This window comes from Solenopsis invicta, chromosome 7, assembly GCF_016802725.1.
Source record: "Solenopsis invicta isolate M01_SB chromosome 7, UNIL_Sinv_3.0, whole genome shotgun sequence".
Classification (NCBI taxonomy): Eukaryota; Metazoa; Arthropoda; class Insecta; order Hymenoptera; family Formicidae; genus Solenopsis; species Solenopsis invicta.
The window spans coordinates 4548905-4563918 of NC_052670.1; the positions used below are offsets into that span (position 1 = coordinate 4548905).

General features: G+C 32.9%; 2 protein-coding genes and 1 non-coding gene across 4 annotated transcripts in view; 2 read left to right on the top strand and 1 right to left on the bottom strand.

Moving 5' to 3' along the window:
• Positions 1 to 522: 522 nt before the first annotated feature.
• Positions 523 to 15014, top strand: part of LOC105203275 — an 84494-nt gene continuing 70002 nt past the window's right edge. Inside the window, exon 1 of the mRNA XM_011172150.3 lies at positions 523 to 1372. The gene's annotated coding sequence lies outside the window, so the exon portion shown is untranslated. The remainder of the gene's footprint in view (positions 1373 to 15014) is intronic.
• Positions 3337 to 15014, bottom strand: part of LOC105203111 (fatty acyl-CoA reductase wat) — a 32187-nt gene continuing 20509 nt past the window's right edge. For both annotated transcript variants that reach the window (XM_026130316.2, XM_026130315.2), the window contains exons 2-9: positions 11024 to 11336; positions 10321 to 10569; positions 9030 to 9175; positions 8836 to 8945; positions 8069 to 8264; positions 7034 to 7285; positions 6511 to 6768; positions 3337 to 5988 (exon numbers count right to left, since the gene is read on the bottom strand). In XM_026130316.2, the coding sequence (XP_025986101.1) occupies positions 5880 to 5988; positions 6511 to 6768; positions 7034 to 7285; positions 8069 to 8264; positions 8836 to 8945; positions 9030 to 9175; positions 10321 to 10569; positions 11024 to 11317 (1614 nt within the window). In that variant the 5' untranslated portion in view covers positions 11318 to 11336 and the 3' untranslated portion in view covers positions 3337 to 5879. The remainder of the gene's footprint in view (positions 5989 to 6510; positions 6769 to 7033; positions 7286 to 8068; positions 8265 to 8835; positions 8946 to 9029; positions 9176 to 10320; positions 10570 to 11023; positions 11337 to 15014) is intronic.
• Trnai-aau lies at positions 3744 to 3817 on the top strand. The gene has a single exon. It is a non-coding gene; the product is annotated as a tRNA-Ile (tRNA).

Here is a 15014-nt window from a genome sequence, read left to right on the forward strand (position 1 = left end):
CACAAATATGTCAACTTCGACTATTCCTAACCGCTTTCGCGCGACCGATTCATTCGTCTCGTCGCACCATGCCAACGATAATTTACGCGAACGCAATAGGGACGAGGTAAACGTACTGATTTAGAGGGATGAATACAAGTACAAATTGACTCACCGTTCGCCGTTGGTCCCTCCGTCTCGGCCGCAGGTGTCGAACGTATGTACGATCCAAGATCCACCTCACGACGATTCGTCTTGATTCACACTTGACACGAACGCACGATCATTCGTTTTTGGCATTTTCTAAACATTGACTCGCATCAAAAACTCATACCGAACGACGAAGATGCGAGTTGAAATGCGCGTCGCGACATCGCGCCATCGCGCCATCCTGCTAGACCTACCGACTGACCGACCGCTGTCGTACTGCATAATACTGCGTAGTGGCGCGAGTCGCGCCTGCGTCGCAGCGCCGCTACGCAGTACGGCAGCGGCCCGTCGGTTGGCCGATCAGGCAGGTCAGGCAGGACGGTGCGTAGTCGCGGCGTCTACGTCGCAGCGCATTTCAACTCGCATCTTTGTCGTCCCATTCAAGTTTTTGATGCGAGCGAGTATTGGCGAGTGTTTCGCGAGTGCCAAAAGTGAAGTAAAGTGTCGGGCGTTCGTGCCAACATCCGTCGTATCGAATACGACGCATGGTGCGAAGTCGTGTCGCGTTCAATCGTGCTTCGCATCTTCTCCGTTGCCTCGTATTCAGAGTTTCCGACGCGTATGAGGGAATACTGAAAACGATGCGTCGTATTTGCGTGTCAATCAGGACGAATCGTAATGTGTCAAGGTGGCGATTCGGCGAATGCTCGTATTCGGTCGCAATGTCACCTTTGGCGCCATAGCTTTCGTTTGAATGCGTTCGCGAGGACGCCATATCACTTTAATCGTCGCGTCAGGCGACACTGGCGACCCTGGCGACAGTGCGAAGTGCGAAGTCGCGCTGCGCGTTTAATCGCGTTTTCTCCCCCTTGCTCCGTTTCCTATATCTCGCATTTTCGACACGCGTGAGTACCGTGAAAGTGAAGTGTCGCGCGTTCGTGCCAAGTGTGAATCAAGACGAATCATTGTGAGAAGGATCTTAGATTCTCCGTGTCGTTTAGACGGCAATGATCAATCGGGACAGAACGGCGCGAGATCGCGTCGCGCGTTTAATCGCGTCTTCTCCGTTGCTCCGTATCTCGAGTTTTCCACGGGCGTGAGTACCGGGAGTGTTCGTGCTAAATGTGAATCAAGAGGAGAAGGATTGTCGTGAGGAGGATCTTGGATCTCGTTCGAGAGCCTACAGCCGAGACGGAGCTGGACGAAGCTGGACGGAGTGGGACGGAGCGACCAGCGGCGAAAGGTGAGTCAATTCATTTGTATTTACTGTTTATTCGCCCCTAAGATTCAATATTTACGTTTTCGTTCCGATTCGACGCTCGCATAAATTGCGACAAGACGACCCAGTGAATCGCGCGAAGCCGTTGGGAAAAATTTGAAGTTTGTGTACGCGTGTTCGGCGCTCCCTTCACCAGGTCTGCCAATAGTCGCGGGTGACGATGCTTTCCGAGGTCACCGACGAGGTACATACTTATCTCGAAGTCTAACTTGTACATTGGCATCGTAGTGTATGTCCACGTTATAGAGATGGCGTCTCGATTGTATCGGCTAAAATTAAATCGTGGGCATGGTTACTATCACGTTTCTCTGTTATCGTGCGAACAGAAGCGATGTTCCACGGGCGACAAGTTCGAGAAGCACGTGACAGTTCGAGCGCGTTTCAAAAATTCTAAGCATCTGCATAGAGAAGATTAATGGTTTTCCGCGAGAGTTAGCTAAAAAAATTCACGATTATTGTAATCGCATTCACAATGGCATTATATTTCTCTACTTTAAATCTAATAAATATAATACATTTAATAATTTTAATATAAAACATTTTTTTAATCAAAAAGTTATTTTAATATTTAGTCAAGATATATCAATATTTGCCATTATTCGATATTGGCCCTCTTTTCTTTATGCTTAACACTTTCATCTTTCCTAATCTTATTATTGTTAATAATGAGATAATATAATATCTATAGAAATATAATGTCTAACTACAAAACTAATATTATTAAATATAAAATCTTACCAAAATTATTTAATTTAATTTAAGGTATTATACAGCTAGGGAAAATATATAAAGGTGTCAAAACGACTTTCTAATTTTGTAATTTTTTGTGTGGAAAAACGGAAAAAGATAAAAACTTGTGTTTATTCCGCTACAAAGATTATAATTTTCTGTATTTAACATTTAAATTTTAAAGAATAATACGAAATGACGTTGCTATTCAAATTTTCCTAAATCATGTTTTCAAAATTACGTCATGACCATTACACTATGTACATAAATGTGTTATTGCTTATCTTGAAAATGGTTCAAACAATTTTTATTAACAATTTCATACACTTTTTTTCTAGGTTCTAAAGACTAGTGCTTATCATGGATTTTTAAAAGCTTTAAAGCGTTTATTAATTTTTCTGTCTTAAAAATGAGTAAAACATATAAGTAAAAAAATTGCTATATTAAGTTTGACCAGCTATTACTTTGTTTAAACGCAATATTTCAAGAAACGCGAGTTCGTTAACAATCATTAGATCTATATTATACTTTAATTTTATGAAACATATGCCATTTTGCTTTTTAATAAGTTTTGTGGGAGCAATATAATGTTTGCTATAAACTTTGTTTTTGTAAAATATGATTTAAAAAACTTGAAGAACAACAATGCTATTTTATATTATTTTTTAATAAAATTTAACTGTTAAATACAGAAAATTTAAGAGCAACTTATTCTCATTATAATTGGAGCAAGTTAAAGGTTTTATACGTTTTCTTTTTTTTATAAATACACATTTAGGTTGAATATAATTAAATTACACAATTTTCAAATATTATTTATTTTTTAAGTAAATTTTGTTTAAACGAAAATGTGAATTTAGGTTGATCGAAGGCTGTAATAATTTCTTAATTGCTTATTGCGCGTTTATGCACGCGTCCTGCTGGCTAAACGTTTCGTCAGCGTACAATATATTAAATGTGTATTTAGTATGCTTGAAATGAAGCAACTGACGTCTCTGCGATGTCATAATCCATTGACAATCAGCCGTTTCAGCGAGTTTCCATTGTTATTTGGCGGTCTCTTTTAATCGTCAAAAAGTCACTCGCCTGACCTCGAACGTTTATTTTTATCTTTGATAATAAAAACGCGATATTGTGACATCGAAATCATCGGAACAGGGAAGAACAGAAATTAGGGATGCGCACTAAGAACGCTCACATACTTCTATATGTATATACAAATATCTTTATTTTACAAAATCTTATACGTGAACTTATAATAAGAGATATTTTGCAACAATAACGACTATATGATACTATCAAGACGCTCGCATACTCGCTATACACATCTCTCTGATCTTTCTCGCACACTTCCCATCGAGTGTATCCCATTCAAATTGAAACTCAATTGAATTATGTTATGCATATACATATTGTCTAGAAACGAGAGGAAAAAAATACAAAAAATGATTATTTTATCCGTTTTATCTCGGCCATTGAATTAATAAGGCGAACACGATTGTTTAATTAATTCACAATATTTATTTTGTTTTCATTCTTACGTGAATACTTTGATCAAGAGATCATACGTCTTCGAAAGGAATTACTTTGCAACTGTTCAACGTCTGGCCCATTAGCTCAGTTGGTTAGAGCGTCGTGCTAATAACGCGAAGGTCGCGGGTTCGATCCCCTCATGGGCCAAACTTATCTTTTTTTATTCTAATTTCCTCCACGATCTGATTGATTTTTGCGATCTCAGCATTCTGTCGGAGAATCGTAATAGGTAATTACCTTGCACTCTCACACTCACGTTCCTCGACATTGTTGAATCGAAGAGCGTCATTAATATTTTTTATTGGGAACGACGTCTCTGTTTTCTGTATTCTTACATTATTTTAATATTACCAACCCGGTAGAAAACAGAGACGTAAGAATGAAAACAAAATAAATATTGTGAATTAATTAAACAATCGTGTTCGCCTTATTAATTCAATGGCCGAGATAAAACGGATAAAATAATCATTTTTTGTATTTTTTTCCTCTCGTTTCTAGACAATATGTATATGCATGATTTGATTCGTTGATAAAATTCCGCCAGACTTTATACAGCTAAGCCGACTAGTCGCGGCGCTTCGAAATCCGAGCCTTTCCAAGTTAACGTCCGTTAACGACTAACGTATTCGCGTTCGCAACGAATTATACTTAAATAGCCGTCGCATCTCGATCTGTTCATTATGCATCGCCACATACCCACAACATTGCCATAATACGGACGAGCACGCTGGCACGCATAATCGCGCGCACGCATATATGTGTGCGTCTGCACGCCGCAACTGTCAACAAAGTACGCTTTCTCTCAGCTGTGTGAGAGCCCTTTGGTTCGTTCATAATTCATAGTGCATGTCTAAGTATCTAACAGTAAAAACAAAAGTACGGTTATCAGGCATAAATTATCGAGTTTAAAGTATAATCTTTTCTGTTTTTATTATCTTCTCGCGAAACATTACGTACTCATTTCTTTCTTCGCCTTCGCCGAAATGCCGATCCTTCGCGCGCACTACTAAATGCTGATTCGTAAAATAAGTGAACAATTAAGCGACGACGGGTGAGCATGATCGTGGATTTGATCGGATTGCATAAAGCCGTATAACGTAAAGAGAAGTTTGCACATCGACTTTGACTCACTTTCGCTTTTGTGTGGTAATGTTGTGGTAGTGTTGTGTGGATTTTTCTGGCCGTCGCGAAAAACAGTTCTTTGTTCAATTGTTATTCTGTCGAAATCGAAACTGTGTGACGCATAATTAGTGAGAGTTGACGCTTAAACATTCGGGGAAATTAAAATTAAAATTCAGTTTATTTAAATAGATTAATTGTTCACTTATTTCACGAATCAGCATTTAGTAGTGCGCGCGAAGGATCGGCATTTCGGCGAAGGCGAAGAACGAAATGAGTACGTAATGTTTCGCGAGAAGATAATAAAAACAGAAAAGATTATACTTTAAACTCGATAATTTTTGCCTGATAACCGTACTTTTGTTTTTACTGTTAGATACTTAGACATGCACTATGAATTATGAACGAACCAAAGGGCTCTCACACAGCTGAGAGAAAGAACAATAATTTATCGTCTATTTTGTCTACGACATTTAAATTCATTGAAACATTTACACTCTCGAGATTTAAATGCTGTCGTTAAAATATTACTATTAATTATAGATAACTTTCATCAATTTATCAAGATAGATAAAACGGCTCCTAGATGCCCCAATATCCGGGAAAAAAGTTTTTATATATAAAACATGTATAATTATACATAGTTATATATAAATGTGTATAAAAATTATATATTAATTATATATAATTACATATACAAAAATTTTTCCCGAATATTATTGAAATCCTGTAATTAGTAATCCTGTAATAGTAATATTTTAACGACAGCATTTAAATCTCGAGAGTGTAAATGTTTCAATGAATTTAAATGTCGTAGACAAAATAGACAATAAATTATTGTTCTTTCGCCTATTTAAATAAACTAAATTTTAATTTTAATTTCCATTTCGCAATAATCTGTATACAGGGTTACGACATAGCTCTTTTCTAATTCTTCCATATCTTTTGACGAAGTTTCAACGCTTCTCTGAGAGTCCAGTCACGCCTCTTCCTTAAAAAACACAAGATATCGCCCTCCACCGTTCAATTCTGTACCTCCAAGATGTATATCCTGAATTTCGGATCATTTTATCGCATTCGCTCATTGCTGTCACAGTTTTTGATAAAGAACATCAAAAAGTATAGACAAGGCCGTCCAGGAGAACCTCATGCCAATGTAGGCCAGTATGAGTTTCAACGCTTGATGGCTCCAATATAATCTATAATAGAAATAATTTTCTATAATTGTTTTTATAACTAAATAATAAAATCAGATTTTATAATAATTTCAAGACAAGTTTAATACAAAATTCTAAAATAAAACATTTCCAATTTTAAGCATATTTTATAGAAAAGAAGGAAAGAAATAAAAAAATATAAGAGTGGAAATTTAAAAAGTGTGCTGGTTCGAGTGTGCTATTTTTCTCTTATAATTTGAAAACTAAAAATTTTCAAATCATAAGAGAAAATATGACAAAGTTTAAGATGCAAGAAAAAAAAATAAAAATACAAGATATATCTCACTACACAGTTTAGATCAAAGATAAATTAAATTCAAGGTATCATCGAACATATGTGACATTTGTAAACGATCTTTTAAAATTAATATTTAGGTATAAACAAATGTTCAAATGTTAAAGATTAAGCAAATACGAAATTAAGCGAAATTTTTTACGAAAACAAATTTTGTTACTAAAACACGTAGGATTAGAAAAGTAAAAATATTAAAGATATTTTCATACCTTTGCCATTTGACGCGTGCCTGCGGCAAGGTATCTAAGGGATCCTTAATGAGATACACCCTTATTCCGCGAATATACGTCTCGAAGTAAGTATTCCAATCAACATTACGTATATCGCAATAGAACTGCTCACGATCTTTGAACGTAAGTTTCGTTATCAGCGCTTGTAATCGGTTATTAGTGAATTTCCATTCTTGCGTGGCGAAGTAATTCAACACATCCATAAATCTGTGTATCTTCTTGTAAACCTTAAGCAACCTTCAACATACAATCTGCATTAAACGGTGATTTACATAAATGTGAAGTTATGAATAGTATAGTAAAAAAGAATTGGCTCTTTTACGAATCATCCTAAACATACTTGGAATTAATTTATATTAAACTATACGTTGTTTACAGTTTAAAACTACCTTTTACTAGATAACACATTTTAAAAAAAAAATTTAATTTTTTAGACATATATGGAATATTCATTATTCATTCTCTCTTTCTCTCCTTGATTTTTATATCGATTATTTGTTACCTCGGCTGTCTTCCTATGCAAACAGTTGCGGTGTCAACCAGTAAAGCTGGAAACAGATGCCAGAAATAGACGAAGAAGAGATGGACTATCCTGTGTTTATTGTTTCTAAAGCTGTAATACCAAACCGCTCTGCTGGAGGGAATTTCTAGCCCATATTTCGCTGACATTTCCTTCAGTTCGTCATAAGTTATTGGATTGTCCGTTGACACGTAATTATAAATCGGAATGTCGTTACGCGATTTGTTGTTTGTTCTAAAACGAAAATGCAACGTGATATGATATATGTGTATTTATGTTTACATCATCGCGAAATTGTTTATATTTTTTTAACTTACATTTCTAACTTTATATATTTTTATAGCTGTTATAACAAACACACAAAGTGTATATACAATTGTATTTCTGATTTAAAAATTTTTTTACTTGAAATTAAACGCAGAGTTATCACTGATAAAAAAGAAAGTTGAAATATTAGAAGCAAATGTTACTTGTTTCCTTTGACATTTATTGATTATAAAAATATTTGATTGTGATGGTGGAATATGTACATTTCTGTGAAATATATCTCATATTTTAGCTAATATTTTAATTAATATTAGCTGATTAGAAGTAAAAGTTTATTTTTGCGTTTAAAGATTTATTTCAAAATTCATATCCCACAAATAAGTTTCTAAATATCTTTTTCTCAGTGTACTCTATGAAACAACATGCGAATTATAAATCGTCAGAAAGCTTTGAATAATAAGAGTACGTATTCTATACACGTTTAGTGCTCTTAACGATAATTGTCGGTGTCGTTGCGCAGATATTTTATATGGCAAGAAAGCTGCGCAACGACACCGGCAACTATCGTTAAAAACAAAAAGCGTGTACAGAATAAATGCCCAAGTACATGTAACTTTTTTTCATATCAATAATGTCAAGTATCTAAAAAAGAAGAGTATCGCAATTCAATCGCGATATTTTAAATATATATTGTTCTGTATTGTATGTGTAGAGGGGTGATGGGGAGATAAAAAAAATGGTAGTTCTCACTTTTGATCGTTCGCTACGTCCCATGCACATGCGATTAGAGCGTTAACCGTTAAATCGGCAGGTACCACGTTTGCGTGTACTGAGCCGTCGCAATGAATCGATCGCAGCAATCCAGTTCCAGCACCGGCTGCAACTCCCGTTGGACCGTACAAGTTGTCGATCCAACCTCGCATCGGTTCCTGATACGTTGAGATCACTGAAAACAAAATCTTTAATTACAAAGCTTGAACAATATTATGCAATATTATGCAATTAAAATTTATTAGGCCGCCAATTTTGCATGCGTTATTATTATTACAATTAATTATCTAGTATTATTGTAACTAATTATTATGCTTATACACAATTATAAATTATTAATATTACTATATTATCTTTCTTTAGAAAGAGAAACAGTTTTACAGATTTTAATTTTTATATACAGAAATTTGTCGTAACTCGTTAAAAATTCTTATTGTGCATCTTTATAAAGTAAGATACAATTTTAAATTTCTTAAAATTTTGTAGAGTAAAAAATCACTCGAAAAACTGCACTGATTCAATTGTCACTTGTAGGAGTGAATTTTCACTCTACACGAATAAATTTTTATTCTTATTAGAGTAAAAAATCACTCGAAAAATGACACTAGCTCAATTGTCACTGTCTTAGAGTGACGTTTCACTCTATGAGATTTACAGAACATATACATATATAGTGCTTTTAATAAAATAATATTATAAGAATATTCTAATTTTGATTATTATAAATAAAAGTAAATTATACGAACCAATAGCGGGACGAAAGATGCCGGCCGGCAAATCGCCAGCTTGTTTTCTAATCACGTTCTCAGCAACTGCTTTCGTGAAAGTATAGGTGTTTGGCCATTTTCCTAATAATCTGTAAAAAAAAATTATTAATAAAATTTTTTTGTTGTCTCCCGAGTAAGTTAAAAGAATTCAATCGAGAATGAATTTTACGTACTGCGGAGTAATATCTTCAGCCAACTTATCTTCCACGCATTCCATCAACGCGATTAATTTGTCTGAATCCATTGGAGGCTCATAAAATTTCTCCTCGATTAGGCTTTGAGGACAATTTGCATATGCAGTTGACACATGTATGAAAGACTGGAAAAATTACATAAAACGACGTCTTTTAAATTAAACGCGAACGTATGAACAATCGTACGTGTATTAGATAAAGGTAAATAAAATGGAATAAGCTGTTAATGTGGAATAGAGATTTATTAAAAAAAAAGTACTTTAGCAGTATTTATGTATCAATTGTTGAAAGGTTTTGCTGTGTTACAAAAACATAATATAATGAACGGAAAATCTTGTGCAATCATGGTTTTTTTTAAAACAAGTTTTTATAATATTTTTTTATATATTAATTATCTTCAGAAGCAATAAAAAAAAAAGTTATATACTTCAAGGAGAGGATATAGAAATATTATATAATCTTTATATAATATAACGATGTGTATTTTGTATCTAAAGATATAATTTGTCTCATAAATTTGTTATATTTTTAATTTACTTTTCATATGTACAATGATTTATACTTTATACAAACTGTCACTTCATATTATTCAAATACAAAAATATAAATGTTTTTATTCTTGTTGTGTTTAGACAATAATGTTTATTTTGCATAAAATTTAATAATTAAAAATTTAAATTTACTTAAATAAAAATTCATTTTTAGTTTTTTGTATTCATGCGCGCAATAATGTTATTTTATTTTCTATGTTCCATTGTACAGTAAAGATTTGAATTGCTGTATTTCTATCAGTTTACATAAACAAGTTTACACTTAATTTATTATGATATTTATTACTGTTTTTAAAATTTAACCCATATTATGTTTCCTATATCATTCCATATTATATAAAATATATATTATATTTTCTAGATCTTCATTTTCACACTTTTTATATTTTATTTTTTTGTTAATGTTAAAGTTAAATTAAAATTTTGGAAGCTTTCATTAATTGAACATTATAGGTAACATGTATCGTAAAGTTCTACATAAATTAAAAGTCTTATAATATTCATTTACAATGAAATAATATTAATTTAAAAACACGTATTCCATATTACTTGTCTTTACCTTATGTCAAGGAAACCCAACCAGTAGGAATTCTTGACTTTGTTAGTTAAATTAACTCATCGATTTACGAGTAATAAAAATCTAAAAATCTAAATATCCAAAAATATTTTCCGAGCATATTGTTGGAAAACAATAAAACACTTGGATTTCGCCTTGATACCTTCAAGTTTGTGATTTCTTTACAAAGATTTACAACGTCTCTCGTGCTTCTGACGTTAATGGGTACTGCTAATTTCAACTTCTCGTCGAATCTGACCGTAGCCGCGACGTGGAAAACGATCGAAACTTCTCGAATGAGAGTGGCCCGATCTTGCGCGGACATTCCGAGATTCGGTTGACTACAGTCTCCTGCTATGGCAACGATCTGATGCCGGAATTTAGGCAGTTCGTCTCTAAGCTTCATAAATACCTGCATAAATTAAAATTAAACTAAAATTGATATGTAATTAATTAAATTTGTAAAGGTTATTATATCATTATTATCTATTTTCAATATAACAATAAAAACTATCAGTATCAAACAATTTCGTTTAAAAAGTGAAGGAAAAAATCCAAACAGAGATAATTATTCAAATAAAATATTGAAAGAAGTGATCTCTTCTAAAAGCGTTGACGCCAAAGGATTTTACGTCGATGACGCACGTATTATACGTGGAACTTTGAATAGCATACGTAATGTGGATAAAGGAAATGTTTGATTTCTTATCATTATTGTATTTCAATGTTAATGAATGGAATTATAGAAATTATTATCATTAATGCCACTCGTCAAGGCAAGAGATTTCGATGAGATTCGAAACGTAACCGTTAAAAAGATTTCCAAATACTTCGAGGGCAAAATTTACTTGTCCCTAAAGACTCACCGCATCGTCGAAGATCTCTTCGGTGCGCTGGTGTACGTCCTTGCCCTTTTTCGGACGCACCAGAAGGTAGATCGACGTCACTCCGGGACACGTTCTGAGGATCTTTTCGATGAGTAGCTTGCCCATGAAACCAGTGCCGCCGGTGATAAAAATAGTTTGGCCATAATAAAACTCCTGTATTGGCGATAACTTCTCGTTTACCGGCGAATTTTCCGGCGACGATTCGGGTATGCAGTCCGACTCAACGATAGTAACCTCCTGGCCGTCGATTCGATCCAAAAGCACCTCCACCATCTCTTTTGTGCGTTTGTACCTACAAGCGAAGTATCAAGTTGTTTTTACCAGCACCTTATATCCAATTCGTATTCGCAGTTTGCCGCGTAACGAGCTGCCACGTCGAATTTAAAGAAGATCTTCCTTTTTAGTGAGTTGACCGATTAGCCGACTTGCGTCGCGTCTTGCCTTGTTCATTATCGTTCAAATTAAAATATAGAGGAAGGAGGGGGGTGGTGGAACATCACGTTGTTTTTTAAAATAACTCAATAAGTAAATATTAACGTGATACAATTTTTACAACATCAATTTTTTAGCCATAGAGTTCTACCAATCACTTTATAGATAGAGTTTATCGGATATATGTATACAATGAACATAATTTATAATTTACTAAAGAGAGAAAAAAGATACATTTGTGAAATAAAAAGAGGGTCAATATAACCAATTAATACCAATTAATGTCATCAAAGGCACTTTAAATTAAAAAAATCACAAATTAATAATCCTTCGCAGATCTTACGCATTAATAAGTGCTACAAAACAAGCATTGAAAACTATTTTATAAAATATATTTTATTTAAAAAAGAAAAAAGATTTTTAAAAATAATTTCTTTGCTGCTAGTAAGCATTATGTAACGTCTACTATGAGCTTGAAAATTCACTATCCTATGTAATAAAATGTAAAATTTATAACGGTGCTACAATCAGAACGTTATAGCATAAAATTAATAGAAATTTACATGTATGGACGGAGAGTCGGAGAGTGATTGTATCGAACCAAAGTCAAAGATCTTATGAACAATCGATAACAGTTTAATATACATAACATAAATAACAAAGATGTCTATGTTATTTTTCAAATTTAAACCGTGTTTTCGTTTATGTATCATAAACTTGCTAATTATCAGTTGTACGTGAACGAGGCGAATTCCCGTACGTCAACATCGCCCACGTGATAGGCGAATACGTGATGAATGCCGTTCGATGTTGCAATTTCTTTATCGTGTAAATTCATGTATTATCGTGAATTAACTTATCCTGTCACGAATTTCTGTTATCAGATTGTCTTTTTAAACTTTGTAGCCCGAGATTTTTTGGATTCACACGAGGTTTCGCTTCATCATCTGATTATGAATCAAAAGGCATAATTTTGAAATTTAAAACAGCTAATCCAATAAAACAAGTTTCAAAACAATGAGATAGAAACTTTTTTTTTTTTGTTTTGATCCAAATTAAGATTGGTTCCATAGAAGCACAGATCGACAGGAATCTATTTCTCACTAAATATCAAATAAAGATTGAATAAATCCTGTGATAATTTATAACACTGTACTAGAAAATTTTACCTTGAAAACAAAATATTCATCACGCTACATAGAAAATAGATATCATGATTCATTCTTGATAGATCGACGTTACGTGTTCCAAGAATAGATTAAAAGGATACAGTTCTCTTTTTTTTTCTCTCTCGAAGTGTTCGTTCTGAAGATATGTTTACTGCAAGATTACAGCTAAAACGAATAAGCTGCATACTCATAAGTAACATTTAAAAGCTTAATACTATCACGTAAAATTTCATTTCTTTATTTTAAGAACAAACCTTTTGCAATGGATATTAAGAAAATAGTACAGCAAGAAACGTTGTAATTGAAAAAAATTTAGTTGAAATTTTATTAATCATTTGATCTTAATTCCTTTCATTCCTTTACAGATAACTAATTTGACTTATATTTTGCCTTGATGGAGGTAAAAGTAAACTCTCTTTGAGTAACTATCAGTGAAAATAAAGTTTGAAAAAATCAAGTCTTTTTTTAGAAATCTTATAAACGGATGTACAAAAAGATTGTAAAATTATTAAGTAATTTGTACTACACTGTGCTGCCTAATAAATATTTATCGAAGAAAAACAGGATAAAAAAGAACAATGCTTATTTTTGTGTCTACAATCTTGCATCTAATGAATTATTTAATTTTCGAGACCTAATGAGAAATAGGATCAAATTGACGTCGACTTTTGTTATCATTTTTAATGACCAACACAAGGATAGTCGCGTGTGCATGCAAATTTATTATATCCAAAAAAATTCAACCTTTTTGGTTTCAGACATCTTCAGTATCAATTCAAAGAAAATACAATTTGCATTGAATAAATTTGAAAGGATTATACGGAAATCATTGTATGAGATGAAGAAGCGATGCTTCGTTAATTAAATTTCAATGATTACACTTTGTGCCGCTTGTAGGAATCCAATAACAAAATTGTGTGAATCAAATAAAATTTAATAAATAACCGACAGTTAACTTAAATCTTAAATAATTATGTGTCAAAGATGTTAAATATTTGCAACGCAGAGTAACGTTCTTATGAGAGTATAATTATCGAATACATGTTGCATATTTATCCTTAACAAATGAAGAAGAGAGGAAGTCTCAAGTTCTCATGAACAATTCAGAATGTACTAGGAATTCCGTGTTATTTTATAAATTTAAATGTCTAATGAATAGACAATGTTTAAAGAATATAAATAACTTTGTAAAAGTCCTTTTGGAGAATTATTAAGCAAAAGAAAAAGAAAATAAACATTCTAAAAGAATTGGTGTTATTTACATGGAATTATTGCATCTTATTATTGCATCTCTATATACGCGATATTTTTTTATCTCGCTCAATAAAGAATTTACAAAAATGACAGGTATTTCTCATTTTTCGAAATATCTGGATGAACATACACTGAAGAAAGAGAGTTTTGTTGTATTAATTAGAAATCTAGATTCAACTAGGACGTCTCTACAAAAACAGACGAATAAAAAATCATGGAGAAATTACCGAATTATAATCCGTTAAACGTTTAATTATAAAATTTTGAGTTTTATTGTAATAACCAAAAATTCTGCTTGGTTTCACCAAAACGCAATCATGTATATTGATATAATAAAATCATATTTTTTAGTAGGATTTCTTCTTTCATCTGAGAAGAAATTATACATTTTGGAATGCGATTGTTAGACTTCTTTTCAATTTGATGAGTCATTTGTTTCGAAATCTGCATTCAGCAGAAAAAGCAGCTTTACAATTGTAAGAATCATCAATACGATTGGTTTTTGCCGTCAGTACCTTCACAATTTGAATGTATAAATTAGTCATGTTAAAGATTCTTATAATTGCAAAATTGTTTTTTTTTGCTGAATGCATCCGATGCATTCAGAATATTGGTCACTAATGTCAATTTCATTTATTCAGCAGCGAGATTTTGTAGTTCGTAACGGCAGTATTGGTATTGTTATATTATCGTTACGCAGATATTATATAATTTATATATTGTAAAAAAGTGCGCAACGATACTGTAACGATACCGATACTATCGTTAAAAGTTACAGAATTCCGCTACTGAAGAATTTAAGACAATTTGTGGAAAATCTTATTTTCTCACTACGTAACTCTTACGTAACAACTCATCGCTTTCTAGCATAAATCCGGGAAACATTTTTTATATGTATAATTATATAATGAATCAAATATGTTCTTATATATATATATATATATATATATATATATATATGGACGCGAATTAGAAATAGAAAAATAAGCTTATATGGAATATTCCAGTGTTGAAACATTCCATATAAGCTTGTTCTAATTCGCGCACTGCAATATTGCTGCAAAATCTTCAACGTTTTTGCAATATTGCTGAAATACTTTGCAGGAAAAAAGTTT